At 35.0% G+C, this 17118-nt stretch overlaps 3 protein-coding genes across 12 annotated transcripts in view; 1 reads left to right on the top strand and 2 right to left on the bottom strand.

Annotated features, from left to right (window-relative positions):
• Window positions 1-84: 84 nt before the first annotated feature.
• Window positions 85-11146, bottom strand: ewg (DNA-binding protein Ewg). 6 transcript variants are annotated; one of them, XM_029322383.2, is made up of 8 exons: window positions 11051-11146; window positions 9351-9633; window positions 8070-8194; window positions 7315-7740; window positions 6727-7029; window positions 5687-5827; window positions 4596-4743; window positions 85-2712 (listed from the first exon to the last, which is right to left on the bottom strand). In XM_029322383.2, the coding sequence occupies exons 2-8, from the start codon at window positions 9523-9525 to the stop codon at window positions 2381-2383; spliced, it is 1650 nt and encodes a 549-aa protein (XP_029178216.1). In that variant the 5' UTR covers window positions 9526-9633; window positions 11051-11146; the 3' UTR covers window positions 85-2380. The 6 variants fall into 6 exon arrangements, with proteins under 6 accessions (XP_029178216.1, XP_029178222.1, XP_029178210.1 ...); XM_029322389.2 differs by lacking the exon at window positions 11051-11146 and adding an exon at window positions 10724-10914; XM_029322377.2 differs by lacking the exon at window positions 11051-11146 and adding an exon at window positions 10566-10717.
• The window catches only part of Coq7 (ubiquinone biosynthesis protein COQ7, mitochondrial), an 11696-nt gene continuing 5040 nt past the window's right edge, over window positions 10463-17118 (top strand). The window contains exons 1-5 of one of the 4 annotated variants that reach the window (XM_085481482.1): window positions 10463-11313; window positions 12697-12852; window positions 13056-14074; window positions 15000-15492; window positions 15671-15957. In XM_085481482.1, the coding sequence (XP_085337608.1) occupies window positions 12702-12852; window positions 13056-13489 (585 nt within the window). In that variant the 5' untranslated portion in view covers window positions 10463-11313; window positions 12697-12701 and the 3' untranslated portion in view covers window positions 13490-14074; window positions 15000-15492; window positions 15671-15957. The other 3 variants (XM_085481481.1, XM_085481483.1, XM_085481484.1) reach the window with 3 other exon arrangements.
• The window catches only part of shf (WNT inhibitory factor 1), a 7778-nt gene continuing 2428 nt past the window's right edge, over window positions 11769-17118 (bottom strand). Inside the window, exons 3-6 of one of the 2 annotated variants that reach the window (XM_029322413.2) lie at window positions 16253-16441; window positions 13920-14072; window positions 12530-12625; window positions 11769-12453 (exon numbers count right to left, since the gene is read on the bottom strand). In XM_029322413.2, coding sequence (XP_029178246.1) covers window positions 12227-12453; window positions 12530-12625; window positions 13920-14072; window positions 16253-16441 — 665 coding nt within the window. In that variant the 3' untranslated portion in view covers window positions 11769-12226. The remainder of the gene's footprint in view (window positions 12454-12529; window positions 12626-13919; window positions 14073-16252; window positions 16442-17118) is intronic. The other variant, XM_029322421.2, reaches the window with a different exon arrangement.

Here is a 17118-nt window from a genome sequence, read left to right as displayed (position 1 = left end):
CAAGTAATTAATGGTAAGAGTGGAGGTAAAATTGAAATGACAATTTATACGAAATGGAGATTGGGATATACAGTAGCAAAGTCATTTACACATACGTCTATAATTATCTAAAGTTGTAATACACATTTTTTTTTGTTTCTTGAATGACATTTAACTTAATTTATGCTCCGTGTGTGCTTTGTTACAAACAACAGAGGGAAAATATAACATGTTTATCTTACATACGTGGATACTGATATATTACATCATTAATGTAGTGGCCTTGAATCTTAAAAAAACAACGCAACAATTAGTATCTAGTCATTATGATACGTTTTTAATAGTATTTACCTCTAATCTCAACTCTATATCTTCCTATAATGTTATAAAAATCTCTTTGGTATTATTACACACGATTTCGAGGGCAATTTGTTGTTTCAATGTTACGATCTTTAAGGTAAATGTCATTATATATCTGATTGTAGAGTTTTCCAATTTAATTTATAATGTACACAATGCTAAACAAAAGAATGAAACCGCCGTTGCATGTATAATATATATTTATAATATATGTTATACGTAACGAAAAAAAGGTGAATGATAAAATTATAGACCTCCTTTTCGTTATGACTTAAAAAACAAAATTATATACAAAAACAGATGATTTCAACTTTTGCCACCGCAACATTGAAACAAGATTGCACGCAAAAAATACACCTTTCGTCGCTTTAGATACATTATAAAAATGGATTGATGATTTAAATACCATGTGTGACACAGTCAGACTATTTAATGTAAAATAGAATCGATTACTTTTGATTACCTTCAAATTGATTGAAGGATAATATATATATGTATATGAATCCTGGTTTTTACAATCGCGTATTCTGTTTTAAAAAATTAGTACATACATACATGTTCGGTCATAGTTTCGATAAATTTTCAAGAGATTGACATTTAAAATAATCATTCATAGAAATATAATTTCCTACCTCCTTTTATCGCGTTGATAAAAATCATACGATAGCTCCCCTTATCAATTATGCTAATCGAAGCGAATAGTAGTATTAAGTAGTAGTAAGTGGTGCAATATAGAATTCTTGTAAAATAAGACTATGGACACACGCCTCTCGCGTTGGTGCGTATTGAAATTTCAAATCCATTAACATGATGATTTTTTTCCTCGAAAAAACATACATCTTACATCCTATTTGTACCCGTCAGAAATGCTTAACTTTTTTTTTCATTATCTCTACTATCGATTTTTTATGTATATATTACATATACAGGAGCTATTTTCCTTCATCTTGACCATCTGGTACATCGTCGTTACTTTTTAACGCGATGCGAAAATTTCTTCGCACCATTTACAAAAAAGCAACGGATGTACTCCAAGCGATCGAGATAAAATAAAACTCTGTATACTATTACATAACTGCGATAGAAAAAAGAAATTGTATCGATATTTTTCTCTTTAATGATTGGAATTTTCGGATGATTGTAAAATTCAAACGTATGTCACATTTCGAAACACATCTCTAATTCAAACTTGATATCTCCAACTGTTCAAACGCATCGATTCATTCAATTTGTATTCGAGTTGTTTTTTTTTTTCATTTACAATGGTTCGATGTTCGATAAACGATCGATTTTCATGAAATCAAATTTCGTGATTTTTCTTGTATAAACATTTATAAATTAGAGAAGCTTCGTGCCTTTGTCAAATTTTAAGATCAATTACTTTTTATGTGCTAGTAAAAAAGAAAAGCTGAACAAATTTTCTTTACTGAGCTATTATGGAAGCGATAGAGCTTTCACGATTGCCGTGATGAAGTTCTCGAATTAATTAAAAATACATGTCTTTGGTGTGTTTCACGTATCAACCTGGTTCTGAGACTAGACGGAAAGTACATGGTTGCGCGATATCAGAAAGCACGATTATATCGATGACTTTCCATTTTTCGGTAGAGAAAACAATGCAAGAGATCGATAATGTCGCAAACTATTTGCTAAAACGGAAAGAGACACGTTCGTCCAATATTCGGCGCGATTACATTTGTTTGAAAATGAATACTACATTCGAGAAAATTGAATTGCAAGTGAATACTCTCAAGCATCTACAATGAATCTCGAGTACAAATACTCTATATTAATCTTAATCCAATCAATCAATATACGCACTCGTCCATTCTCACTTTCAGATATTTCGCTGTTCGCAGTCAGAGCAAAGACACACTACACAAGTACAGTGACTCAAAGAGAAAAAAGAACACAACACCAATCCATTACTAATTCTCTCACACTTTTATCTCTCTCTTTTCCCCGTGTATCACCGCGAAACGCGCGCATATGGTGATATGGAGCGATTTTGGATTAACTAGATTACACTTAAAACACGCGTCTATTCCGGGCTAGATACAGTTTGTTGTTGTTGGCTATCCTCGTCCTTGACAACCTCGGCTTGCATAGCCTTCGTCAGAACATTGGCGTCCTTCAACGAGATTACTTGAAGGACCTGATGCTCGCCGGCAGCGTTTATCATAGTCATAGGATGACCCTGTATAGTGACTGCCTCGATGGTGGTGTCACCGTTTCCTGGTTCTACCTTCGGTACCTGAACCATCGGCGTCACCACTTGCATCGTACCGTCGCTCTGAATATTGGCCACCATAGTCTGATACATGCTAGCAGATACTGGCACAGTGATCACTCCTGAGACCGAGACAGGATATCCTGAAACAAACACGCGATTAACGTCCAGCTTTTTATCCGTTATCTGGAGTGCGCAGTCATTTGTTTATTGCACAAACTGGAAGAGAGAATATAAAGAGAAAATTATAAACAAATATCTCAATTATACTCACAATGCGACAACGTCAAGAAGCTGTTTGCAAAGCGCTAAAATCGAATCAACGTTTGAATCTGTGCATGATTAAAAATCGTGTTGTTTGCACTACGCATTCTTTATGTTTGGAACAATTTTAGCATCTATAGTAACAAACTACTAGTTTGTCATACAATCGAACGTATTATTGTATTAACTCTTAATTGACACATTTTTTTCTTTTAAATGATCTTGTATCATCTCTCATATATATATGTATGTGTTTAAAATCTGTGATTTATACATATGTATCTTCCATCTCGATAATGGTAACAATTAAATCTATTTAATATTTTCGTAAATTATATATATATATATATATATATAATTTGCGAAAATATTAAATATAATTAATTGTATTAATTGTATACATATGTATAAATCACAGATTTTAAGCACGTACAAGTTTTACAGAGGATAAAGGGAAACAAGAATAATAATTTGCTATGTGTCAGTTAAGGATCACGATCTTAGAAGAGACTTTAAAAAGCAGAATCATATATGTTGCATACATGTAAAACAATTTGAAAGTATAAAAATCATATTATTTCATTAATGTGACGTGTTAAGAGAGAAAACTAGATTTAATATTTGATACTTGATTTAATACTATATGATAATTCTCTCTCTGACACATCTTTTTAACTTAATAAAATGGAAACATAGTTAACAGTCTATCTAAGAAAACTAAGGCATTTATAAGGGGCAGCGTAAGTGTTTAAGCTGTTTGCAAAGAAAACTTAAAATTTCAAATATCGCATGAGAAATTTCGAAAAACACATAAATGCCAGCACGACTGACGCATTGTTTATTACAAGCAACTTAAACACAGGAGCTGCTAAGATGTATAAAAAATAATGAAACATCAACAAAAAATACTCTATGTACAGCAAGTTTATTTCTTTTCATTTAATTGAAGTCAGTAAACCAATCTTCAGTGATAATGATAAATATATAATAATCGTAGAACAGTTTCTTGCGTTACTGTGGTATTTTTTAATCTTCTTTCAATTTGTTATTTTTATTGAGTTGAAAATTTTAAGAATCCAATAGCGAGAGATACGTGTTTTCTTTATGCAATTGTCTGCATCTTGTATTTTTTCTTTTTTTATTATCTTAAAATCCTAAATCATTACTAAACTTTCCACATAAAAGTACTTTGACATCTTTGACATGTACAATCATTATAATAATTTCTTCTATGTACAAACATTTCATGCATTATATATATTTATATTATATAAGAGAAAATGTATCTACATGCATTATGTGTCTACATACATGGATGAAGTTCTTATTTCTTACAATTAAAAAAATTCAAAATGAAGTAATATAATGTAACACATAAACATATCAAATAAATAATATAATCTAAATCACATGTCAAAGTGCACATATTTTTTTAATTAATATTTTTCGGTAGTTTCTTTCCAAGTCACATATAAACGCGCTTTTTGGATTCTTAAAGAACAAGATTTCAAATAAAGCGCTGTGCATAGCTCCATTTATATAAAATTGCTATGTATATACAATACAAGGCAAATACATAAACTATTTCACATCATCCTACTCCGGAATACAAAGTAGTACAACACATATAGACATGATTCCCGATTGGAGCATAGCGGACAGCATGCAAAGTAACAAAAAGGAAAAAAAAGAAAGAAAATAAGTCACTGCTCGATCATCTCCTGGCCGGCGACGGTGCAGAGCCTATAAAAAACTGTTTTACCGTGTCCATCTTCTCCGGTGAGGATGATTTGACCGTCTTGACCTAATGTTGCTTCTGTAACGGTATTCAGATCGACGGCCACACTAGCACCATCCGTACTACCGGCTACTTCTGCTAATGCTTGCACTTCTCCTTGACTTGTATGGATCTAAATGCAATCATAATATAAACAATTTTATTTGTATGACTTACTTAATTTTATTTATTTTTTAATTATATGACATTAAAAAGGTTTTAAATTTTCTTGTCTCTAATTTAATCTTGGCATCTACTATTTTTTTCACAAAGAAGTAATTACTTAAAAAAATAGTAGAATTCGATAAAATATTACATTTCAAAAATAATTTGGAACGTTTAAAATTATATGTATATTTTGTGAAATAAAGTATTAATCTATATTGTTTGCTAGCATTCGATTTTCCTTTATATTATCTATTGCATTAATTTTGATTTTGTATTCTTTTTAAAATGAAGATAATCTAGAAATAAAAAATAAAAAATTCCTTGTAAAAATATTGCATTTTATGATATTATATTAAATATTTATTTCACACTTCCACCTGTATTTGATTTATATATATATATATATATATATATATATTGGCTTTTACATATAAATATGGAGGGAAGCTTCAGATACCAAATAGAACATTTTTCGGAACTTTAAATATTGCTATTCAATAGCTAATAATATCACAATATGTATTCTACATTATTTCCTTTTCTTACTGGAAAATCTTCTATACATATATACGTATGTAAATGTAAACTAGAATTTATGTCTGATATTATTTTGTTTCGGTTTCTATTAATATCACGTTTGTTTTGAAACCATGACGATAATTAAACTTCAAATTGTCGTAATAATTAGATAAGTACTGAGAATAGAGATATTGAGAATTATATATATGTAAGTAGACAATTATAAATCAGCTTATATATTTATATTTTTTAACTCAAAATCTTCCAAACAATTTATCAAAGTTTTTTTAATACTTTATAGACATTTTCGAGAGTTTCTTTGAAATTAAAATTCGTGAGATATGTTGTATAAAATTTGATAGATAGACAGATTTTGGGAGGATACTTACAGTAGCAACTCCTTGAACTTGGGCTGTTGTACCATCTGGTAAAGTGATAATCGGTGTACTGGGATCCACTTGTATAATTGAAACTGTACCATCAGGATTTGTTATTGTCTGCAATACAGTTGTTGGATATTGGGCTGTCATCTGTATAAACAATTATAAATTATAGTATTGAATTCGATGTTCACACATCATAAGAGCTGCATTAAAAAATTTCATAAATTATCAATCTAGCGGAACGTCAAAATGGTGAAAACTAAACGATGAAAAACTAAATTATTGAAGAGATATATTTAAAAAATCATAAAAATGAAATAGTATAAGAATTAATCTTATATAATTTCATTATTCTAACTGAAAAAAACAAGTTTTCAGAAAAATTGACTTTTTTAAGTACTATCTCGAATTTTAAAATGAATAGACCTTGTTACAGTTATATTTTTTCACGTTTCAGAATGACATTAATTCTGCTTTTTGAAGCAAAAGTGCAACTTTTACTGTGTTGAAAAAACATTGTACATGTTCATTTTAATTATAATTTTACAACTTAAATATTAATTATAATTTGTTTTATAATTATAATAATTTAAAATACAAATAAAAATTCATATTATTAAATATTCCGCAATAGATTGTAACTATATGAAAATTAAAGCTTTATTTTAACATATCCTCTTTAAGATTCAATATTCTTAAAGAATCAGCTCAATATAATGACAAAAAAGCAGTTTCAACTCAAATAAGGGAAACCAAATACAAAACGTCAACAAAAATCAAGACGGTATCTCATAAAGCATAAATGTTTAAAATTATGCCAATTGATTCTTCCTTTATGAGACATAGACTAGATAGAAACAACATGAATGAAAACTAAATTTTGAGAGATTAGAGATCAAGATACAAAACATGATGTTTTTAGATATCAAAATAAGAATGCTGTACACAAAATTGAAATTGAATAATCGCTAATCTACAAATGTTGTTTCATGCAATTCTATTTTAATTTCTATTTTTATTTCTTCATTCACTCCATCCACTCCCACCTGAGTGGCAGTGGCAAGAGCTGTGGGAGACGCGGCAATGATTTGTGCTGGCGAAGAGTTTCCCTTAGATGAATCCGTGCTGTTGAGGCGAACAACTCCCACCGTCTGTTGCTGTTGCGACTGTCCTCCGTTTTGCCCCTGACTCGACGAATGCGACGGATGTGACGAGGAATGAGGCGTCGCTTGTTGTATCAGGACATTAGATTTGTCATCCTCTTCGCTAAACGCTGGCAGAAGATCTTCCCTTCCGTGGAATTTATAACAATTTATTACAATCTGCCGTAGTGCGTGAGTCCACGAGATCTGAAATTAATCAATACAATACATTTTGATTTCTTAAAATAAATTGTCCAATCGAGCAATCGACGTTCGTTAAATCGATCTGTCAAATATAAGAAATAGGTAAACAACAAATTATTAAAAATGTATGTATTTCTTGAGTAAAATTTTAATTCTTTCTCAAAGAGAGAATTATTGATGTATATATTTTTATTTAGTAAATAATCAAATATTATTTAGCTACCATTCAATTAAAGCAGATATCGTACAGAGAGAATCGAAACTGTTTGTATGTGGGTTTTTACGCACCTTTTGCTTTTCGTCCTCCGATCGCGCATCCATCCGGACATTAGCCCAAGGTAATTCCTTGGGCCACCATGGTGGTCGTGTACTATCTCTTCCCCAACCAGGTTTGCCTCTACCAGTGGAATACTTTAACATCAATGGGATAAAGGCTCTAAGTTGTGCTTGCGTCATTTTCTCCACCGGAGTCGGTATACCGTCGATTATCAGTGGTGGTAATTCATACAATGTCGGATCCTCTTGCAAGGGTGGTGGTGCTTGTTGTGCAAGCGCGTTTTCAAGTTCTTCCATGATAACGGTCCTTAGATTTTTCACTACGTCTTCTAATGGTTTCGCTCCAAACACTTTGTAACTACTATTTGGTTTGCCCGGTGTAGCCACTAACACTACTGCTTGTTGACCAACTCGCGTTGCAAATTCGTCAATGGTTTGCTGCAATAATAATGTAAAATTTTAAAAGAAAATACGTAATCATACACACACACACACACACACATATATATAATACAATATGTATTAAGTTATATATTATGCTATGTACATAAAAAATATATATTATATTTTTTGACAATATTATATTCTATATTATATATTGCAAATGTTGACTTTTTTAATGAGAAAACGCCAAATCTTTCTAAGATAGTGTTAAGAAGAGGAATTGTAGAAATTTCGGTAAGAATACTTGTAAAAAGAATGAATTTATATAAAGCTTGCAATATACATATATATGATATAAAATAATATTCAGATTATAGACTTACTCTAAGTTTTCTTAAAAGCCTATTCTGTTGCCTTTTTCTGATACTGGGATTAGTTTCAAAACTATGAGGTCGTTTTCGCTTTTTGGCTGAAACAATGGCAGCAGCTGCAGCTACGCCGACAGGTCCTAAAGATTTTTTAATACAGAAGAAATGTTTTTATATTGTTGACAGTTCTATGCCTCTCGATTTGATATGTCAATATAATCAAAAAGAAAAGAAAAATAAATTTTTTAAAAATATCTTTAGACTTTACTAATGAGAAAAAGGAATAATTTCCATAAAGCAAAAAAATGTATTTCGATGAATTAGATTGACATATCAAAGTTATACTATAATCGAACAAAGATGCGTGAGCAACGATGACATAAAACGTGCATGAAAAATCATACAAAAAATTAGTGATTATTGTAAATTAATTGCAAAATAAAAATAATTGTTATTAAGAGAGAAATACAAATTTTTGTAAATGTGATTTAACAAATAACAGAGAAAGAAGAAAAGTGTCAAGGAAAAATTAAATTTTAGAAATATACAAAAAAATCTTGCATAGGATATTTCACATTGAATGCATCACAGATGAGAGGACAGAGAAAAATATAGAATGGCATTCGCAGTTTGAGATGAAAACACAAAATGATGAACATAACAGAATGAACATAATTTTTCTAGATTGCCTCATTTTTTGAGTTAAATTTGAATTATTTCCAATCCTATCAAACTTTCACGATAAGACTGCAAGTTTATCTCAATCAGTGACTATGAATACAATCTATCATCTGTGTTGGCAATGTAAAAATACTGTACACAAAAATTGTAAAACGCGAAAGAAGTTAACAATTTTTTAAATTAACACAACATTTAGACAATATACTTTATAAGGACGCTAATTAATTACATGTTTTTATTAGAAAGTTTTATAAATATCAGAATTTCGCTTCAAAAATAATAAGATTCAAAGTCTTGTATGCATAAGAGATTGTAATATTGTTAAGTTATGTTAAGTTGATAAAGATGTGAATTAATCTTTGAAGAATGATTAGTGCAAAAAGATTTTGCAAATGTAGAAAAATAAATTCGATATTTATAATTTACAAATGTTTGTTTGTACACACAATAAAAGCCTTCGACCCTTCTTACATGAAGTTTGATCTTTTAATACAGGATATTACCTGTAATATAAACAATACCTCGAGAGCATCTTGCTAATTGCGCTTGATTCGGTAATTAAAAACGATTAGGAGTGGAAATGAAAAACTGAAAAAGCAAAAAATGAGAAATCACCATCTATGTTTTTTTGCCAACCTGCTGCAGCGAGCTGGGCCGTGACGTCATCGCCCATCGCAGCCGAAAGGAGATCCCCTTCCTCGTAAGTCTCGGATCCGCTACTAGGATCATCGTCGTCATCGTCCGAGATTCTGTCCATCGTGCCGGTTTCTGCGTTAGGCAGAGATACCATATTCTTCTCCTCGTCACCCGTTTTGGTATCTCGTATATTGTAATCACTCGTGATAGAGAGAAATTCGTCTCGATCTGGCAGTTTCAATTTCCTCTACATCACCTTAGTCTGCCGAGCAAACAGAGAACATCGTTCTTTTTTAAGACAAATATTTCTTAATAATAATAAAAATTTATAATAATAAATTGCCAAAAATATAATAAATCTTGGGTCACGTAAACGAGAAGAAATTTCACTCGTGGGGACATGTTTTATTGTTCCGGGAAGCGAAGCAAAATAAAAGCACGTGTCTCGACTTTCGAGATGACTGAGCAGGCAACTCTCTTTTGGGCATACAAAAATATATATACACATATATATGTATATATTATATATACATAATATATATATATATATATATATATATATATATATGTATATAGATGTATATATATATATATATGTATATACATTTGGCTTGGAGAAAACATTCGCTCGTTCCTGGGAGTCCTCTCTCGCGGAATAGCCTCGCGGCGCGGCGAGGACGCATCTCCCCGAGGACGACGCGGTCGCGACTCCTAGGTAGCGCGTGAACGCGAATAGCGTTCGTGACAAAACATAACCGATGAACTCGAATGAGAATCAGAGCAAAACGGTGGCGGTGGCGGCGGTCGCGGTGTGGCGTCTCTCTTTCTCCCCCTCCTCTGGTTCGTGACATCTCGCACGCAAAGTTGACAGCCGGACAGGCGACAACAAGACAAGGCGCGATAAAGAACGCGCGCGTATATAAGGGGGCGGCGAGAGAAAGCGAAAGCGAGAGCGAGAGAGAGAGAGAGAAGAAAGAACGCAAGCGAAGCAGGCTAAGCGAGGGAAGGAGGCGGATATGCGCGTTTATTCGGGCCGATACTTTGGGGGGGCAATGAAAATGCGCAGGGCACGCGGCAACCCTACAGAGCCCACCACCTCCATCGGGTAGCCTTGGAGCTGCTCCGCGACGGCTGCTCGGTAACGCGGTAACGCGATGGAGCAGGCCCAGTGAAAATCGCGAGTTGCGTACGCACCTTCGGGGGTGACTCCCGCGCGGAGAGATGACACACCACACACGCGACGACGCGGTTCACGTCACGGCGGGGCTACGCTCTCGCTCCGGCACTCGCACCACGCCCCGCGTATCGCATCGCACCGCGGTCCGGCGCCGAGCAACGCCGTCAACGTTTACCTCGGGATCACGCCGGACGAGGATGGCGACGCGCGACCACCGCGACAACGACAACGACGTTAGCCGCCATGGCCGGTATTCGGCGGCGGGCGTATCGATCGGCACCGAGCGGCGGGCCTCCATCACCCACCACCGCGCCAACCTAACCGAGGGAACCTGACCGAGGAGAGCCGGCCATCTTGGGCGAGTCTGCGCGATGCAGGCCAGCTCGAGCAGACGATGCGAAATTCCCCGGTTTTCGCGGACGCGGCAGACGTCGCGCCCGGCCGACCTCGACCGTCCGGTTCCCGGACGTCGGATTTGCGGGAACGTCGGGATTAAACTCACCCCGATCCACCTGGAGATCCGCGAAACCCGCTGCTCCGATCCGGGAGAACGCCAACGCCATATACATATATACAAGACTGAAGTGGCACGATTGGCGGGAAGCGCTGGGGCACGCGTCATGGCGGACGCCCTGCCCGACTCGCTATTGGTCCGCGAGCCGAGGCCCACGTGACCCGCTCGGCGCTCGCGGCTCGACGTTTCTCGAGCGTCCGCGATTCGTCGTGTCGCGTACGATACATAACCTCGTCGTTTTCGTTTCAACGGCAAGTTTTTTTAGATTACGATTTATTGTTTTTTATCTTTGTGTTTCCAACGAAAATTATAATCTGCGAACGATTTTCACGCATTTTTCACGAATTTAGTCATCGTATCATAAGTTACATAAATCTTCGTCTATATATGTTTTGTTATTGTATTTCCTGACACGGTTAAAAAAATACATCTTGTTCTTATTTTTCTACGGTACACACACACACAAGGATAATATATATAGTTAATTATCTAATAATGTTACATCGAATGAAATAAAGGATCTTTACATATGGGGTAAAGTAATTTGCAAGTGATAAAATGTAATTTTGAAATTTTCATTCTTTTTTTATGAATTTGTTATATTATAAAAGCCATATTTATATCTTCATCTATTTATTATTCGTCTTTATGTTCTAAGATGTACACAGAGAAAAATAACTGCGACAAAGTCCATCGGACATTACTGTGATGCTGAGTTTAAAACTGTATTTCCTGACATGGTTCAAAATACATCTTGTTCCTATTTTATTTTTACAATTATTACACACAACGCACACAAGGATATATAATTAATTATCTAATAATGTTATATAAAATGAAATAGAGCAGCTTTACATATCACATCTGGGGCAAAGTAAATTAGAATTATAAATGCACACCCTAGCGATACCAATTGAAATTTCTTGCAATCTACATCTCGTGAGGCTTCTCTTTCATGTACACATTTGTGTACATCTCATTCTATTAAATGAACTGAATCATTTAAATATCATGAGATTCTTTCTCTATATCAACACAAATCTTTCATACATGTATGTAGTTAAGAATACATAAATTATAAACATAATTTATCGTAGGTTTGGAGATTTAAAGTGAGACATCATCTTCAAAGTATTTAGCTGGTATAAAAATAGCAAAATATTCCTAAGCCCATGGTTTGTTCTTGCTGCACAACTTTCCAAACCAGCCAGAATCGCAGAGACATGTGTTGTCCGGTTGACAGATTCCATTTCTACATGCTCTTGTACACGTTGATCGCTGTGGTGAACGTCTGCCAATTTCACAATGATTACCTTTGAAACCCTTTGGACATCTACAAATATTATTGCCCTTGCATTTACCTCCGTTCAAACAAGGAATGACACATTTGGCTGAAAAAATAGAGAAACTCAAAATTTTTTTCTCATTGTCAATCTTTAGTGATTGAAAAGATTCACTTATACTTACAGAATTCGCAGCGTAAACCAAAGTATCCTTTTGTACATTCACAGACGTCCTTCTGCACGCACTTTCCTCCATTCAAGCATTTCTCTGTGCAGATACCTGAAATTTTATTCAATGTAGTCAAACTTATAATAATAGAAATACTCTTATACTTTTATTCAACTTTACAGAAAAAATGTTACAAATCAGAGGAGTCGGAGTACGATTGGCCAGTACATCAGTGGCCACTAGCGCATCGGGGAAAGTACTGGATTCGATAATAAGGGTCGACCATGCCGGTGAATTGGGAGCGGATAGGATATACGCCGGACAAATGGCCGTACTAGGTATAATTGTCCCAAGAACAAGTACAAGAGAGAGATGTAGATGTAAATTGTGTACACTTCATTGTCCTATTAAATGAACAGAATCATTTTAATATCACGAGATTCTTTCTCTATATCAGCACGTCAATTTTTCATACATATGTAGTTAAAAATACATAAGAGAAGATTCTGATCGAGTTTTAATACATATAAAATCCTTGTAGGCAAGACGACAGTCGGACCGACGATCCAACACATGTGGGATCAAGAGAAGCGACATCGCGCTAAGTTCGAGGAACTGATTCGCAAGTATCGAGTCAGACCCACCGTTCTCACGCCGTTGTGGAACATCGCCGGCTTCGCCCTGGGCGCCGGTACCGCTCTCATGGGCGAGAGAGCGGCCATGGCGTGCACCGTGGCCGTAGAGACCGTCATCGTCGAGCACTACAACGATCAGTTGCGCACTTTGATGGAGAACGCGAATGCGAACGTAGATGAGGAGATACTCGAGATCATTAAAAAGTTTCGCGACGAAGAACAGGAGCATCATGACACCGGGATAGATCACGGCGCCGAACAGGCTCCTTTCTACCAAGCTCTGACAAATGTCATCAAGTTTGGCTGCAAGACGGCCATATCCATCTCCAAGGTGATATGAAGGTGCATTCCCCGTGAAAGAATACCGAATGTATTTGTAAATATTGTAATTTATAAAATTAAGGTAAGCATACAGTAAATTATATCGGCTTGGATTTTCTAGAGCAGATGTGTTGAGTCGATACGACGATATACATTTCACGATGTTCCAAGTTTTAGAACATCTTTGAATCACTGATCTTTTCATGGACATGAATAAATTGATTTTTCTTTGAAATAAATTTATGTACATATTTTAGACTTGCGAGTATTTTATATAGGATATAAAATATCAAAGAAAATACATAATTTAAAGTTACATAGAGGAAATGGATATGAAAAGATCTATTATGACGTCAGCTTAAAAGAGAATTTATGGATTTAATAAAATCAGACTGCCAGTGAGATGGGAAAAAATGTATTGTATAAGTGACCTATACAATTCGTTATACCTCCTTCACAGTAGGGTCCCTGATATCCTGGCGGGCACGAGCATACACCTGGTGCCGTGCAGTTTCCACCATGCATACATTTTGGATAACAAAGCGCTTTGTTACAATGAGGCGGCCCCAGGTAACCGTCCGGACAAGGACCAGGATTAGGTTCTGTAAGAAATAAAATTCAAAGTTAAAAGATAATATATGTATATTGCTGCAACACACACACGCAAACACAACACACGTATTAAACAAATCAAATTTTGTATAAATTCCATTAAAAACAAACAATATTCCTATAACAGGTATAATCGATTTTGTTAATCCGATAAGATAAGATTATTGCATGCAATCTTACGCATGCAGATTTGATCAAATTTTTTTTCAAAATCAAAAACTGCGATAAATCACGAAATTGAGATTATAATATATTATTTTTTTATCGTATGACGACATAAAAGAGAGACAGTTTATATCTATATGTAACATCTTAGCTCATTACGCGTATTAAATGAATATGCTTGATAGTAAAAAAAAAAAAAATACTTTTATCAAGATTTAGCATGATAGAATATATAATAAATTGTAAATAAAAATATGATGACGATGGGATTGAAAAAAAATTAAAACGCGACTTTAATCTAAATTTCTTAATACGAGTTATGAAGATATTGTGCGCATGTGAAAAGATTAAAACATGTATTTTATCTCATTTTCGTGGCACGAGTAAATTGTGATTTTTTTTTTAATTAAATCTTATTTTAAACGCAAAAACACAATCAACAGCTTCGGTCAACGAAATGAAAGATAATTATTCGCGTTTGCACATTCGACATGCTGTGCTCCGAATTATTGCGATGTATTATCACAAAAGCGATTGTAGCATCATATTCTGCCCATCTCAATTCGAGTAGATCAAAACGGCGTGTGAATTATATTTGTTTTGTTTTTTTTTTTTTTAATTCTTGAGATCCATATAATAAACTTGATCGCATGCACATGCCACAAATGAATCTCTTAATTACCACACGTTTATGTAAAATCTATTAATATAATATATCTTTGACTTGACGATTGGTAATTTAAAATGCATAGGGATCGAGAGAGAAAGAAAGAGAGAGCCGAGGATAACGTCAAAAAGCCGAGCAGACTCGTGCGTTCTTTCGTATTAAGTAGGCAATTAGGCACTTAATTCATGATCGCGGGCGAACAATGATTCTGGAGGAAGAGCGGAGAGCCGGAGTTTACGCTTAACAAAATGCCAGGCAAAACGAGGGAAAAAAATGTTTTGGTGCTAATACAGAAGACATACAAGCACAAAAACACACGACTTGGATTTGGAATAATACTTTGAATGAAAAATATAAATTAAAGCGCTAGAGAGTAATCTTTGACCGTCATACGTCAGTCAATTCTCTCCGAGTTGCAAAAGTTTGTGCATTTCCTGAAAGAAACATTAGCGCAAAATGTTTGCGTTATTTAAGATGGAATTATTGAATTAACAAAGTAATATAGAGAATTGTACATGTTACAAGAGAGCGTTAATAAAATTTAGAACGAGTGGCTCATATACCTTTCGTTACAAGAGGTAAGCTTCGCTAAAGCGATTATTCACATCTTCTAAATTTGCGATGGGTCCAAACCAGAGCGCGTATCCGAATTTGCGAAATATTTTTTAGAGACCTAAGAAAGTATTTAAAAATTTTCCAAACAGTATTTTTACTCTTTTCTTTTCTCTTTTGCTAACGCTAATTTTTTATTTCCAGCGCAAGAGTAAACACGTAAAAATAGCCGTGCGAGCACAGATTCAGATGTTTGAAAAAAAAATACAAGTCAAAAATTAATCGATTCGCTACTCCCTTCGATATTTTATGTCTGCGTTGGACCAGGATCTCGTCACAATGTTCGAGGTTCCAAGAGTAATCTCTTAACGACTTAACAACCGTAAATCTCCTCGACACGCCACGGAGCGAAGATTCGACGCGCCTACTTCACACAATTATCGGACCCATCGCTTCGGCCGGCATCAGGTAGAAGCAGAGATAGGATATAGGTGGGTAAGGTAATCGTCTTCTTACAAAGTATCGAAATGAGCGTTCACGAGCGGCTACGGACACATGCAACGATAGCTGTCGATTAAACCAAACAAAAACGAAAGAGGAGGCACAGTCGGAACGCCAAGATATTGTGTTTCGAATCGAATTTTACATGTAAAACGACACGTAACTTTGTCGTTCTTTTTTTCATCTTTCAATCGGACGTCACGTTCGACTGTCCCTCTTCAAGGCGATCGATCAAAAAGAGCATGCGGCACAAATTAGGCTGATGAATTACTGCTGATACAGAACTGTATGTGCGAGCGAAGAGGTGGTGATCGTGGGCGCGACTGACGGACTCACCGCGCACGCTGCATTCTTTTCTCAAACGGAAACGTAGCGGCGTCCCGTTCAGAGGTATCCCGTTGCGCGACTCGATCATTAGACCGATCCCGAATTGCGCTATTCCCTTGCCGGCGCAAGGTAGCAGAACACTGAACTCTGCAACGGAGAAAAGAAAACACATTATTGCCATGTACTTATATATCTGCAGTTGCGATTCGCACACACGCGTTGTGCGAAATTTATACCCGAGAAGAGCATCAAGTATTTTGCATTCCGTTTGCATAATATATGGAAGCATATGCAGGGTGTATCTGAACAAACATATATGGAGCACGTCATCATTTTGCGAACAATTTACAAACGTCGAAGGAGATCATCATTGTTTGCATGTTCCTAATTTTTGCCACCTGGTATCTCTGTAACTAAGCCTCAAATTAAAATTCTTTATTAAAGTAAATTCTAACTGAAATTAACCGAAGACTACGTAGTTTTGTTAAAATTTTAACTCTACAAAAGTTTAGTTTGTGAGAAGCTCTTTTTTCAATTATTGACAATTTGAAAATTATTGGCGCCTCGACATTTTCACTGAGGAAAATCGTCTCCAAATTGGTAAGAAAATTTGATGGTGTGCTCCATATATATTCAGTTACACTCTGTATATGTGTCGCGGATTTTGTCAGCCAAATTGTGTCCGCGTTGTTCAGCAATTAATAAAAATTTACGAAATAAAAATGGATTGACAGATTTGGGACTTTTATGTTTAAGTTACTTAATATTTAAAAATGATGCAACTCGTATAGGTCGTATATAAGAGATCTATATTGAATTTTAAA

Source organism: Nylanderia fulva, unplaced genomic scaffold (genome assembly GCF_048542155.1).
Source record: "Nylanderia fulva isolate GAGA-0341 unplaced genomic scaffold, ASM4854215v1 Scaffold18, whole genome shotgun sequence".
Lineage (NCBI taxonomy): Eukaryota > Metazoa > Arthropoda > Insecta > Hymenoptera > Formicidae > Nylanderia > Nylanderia fulva.
This window is presented reverse-complemented; position numbering and strand designations above follow the sequence as displayed.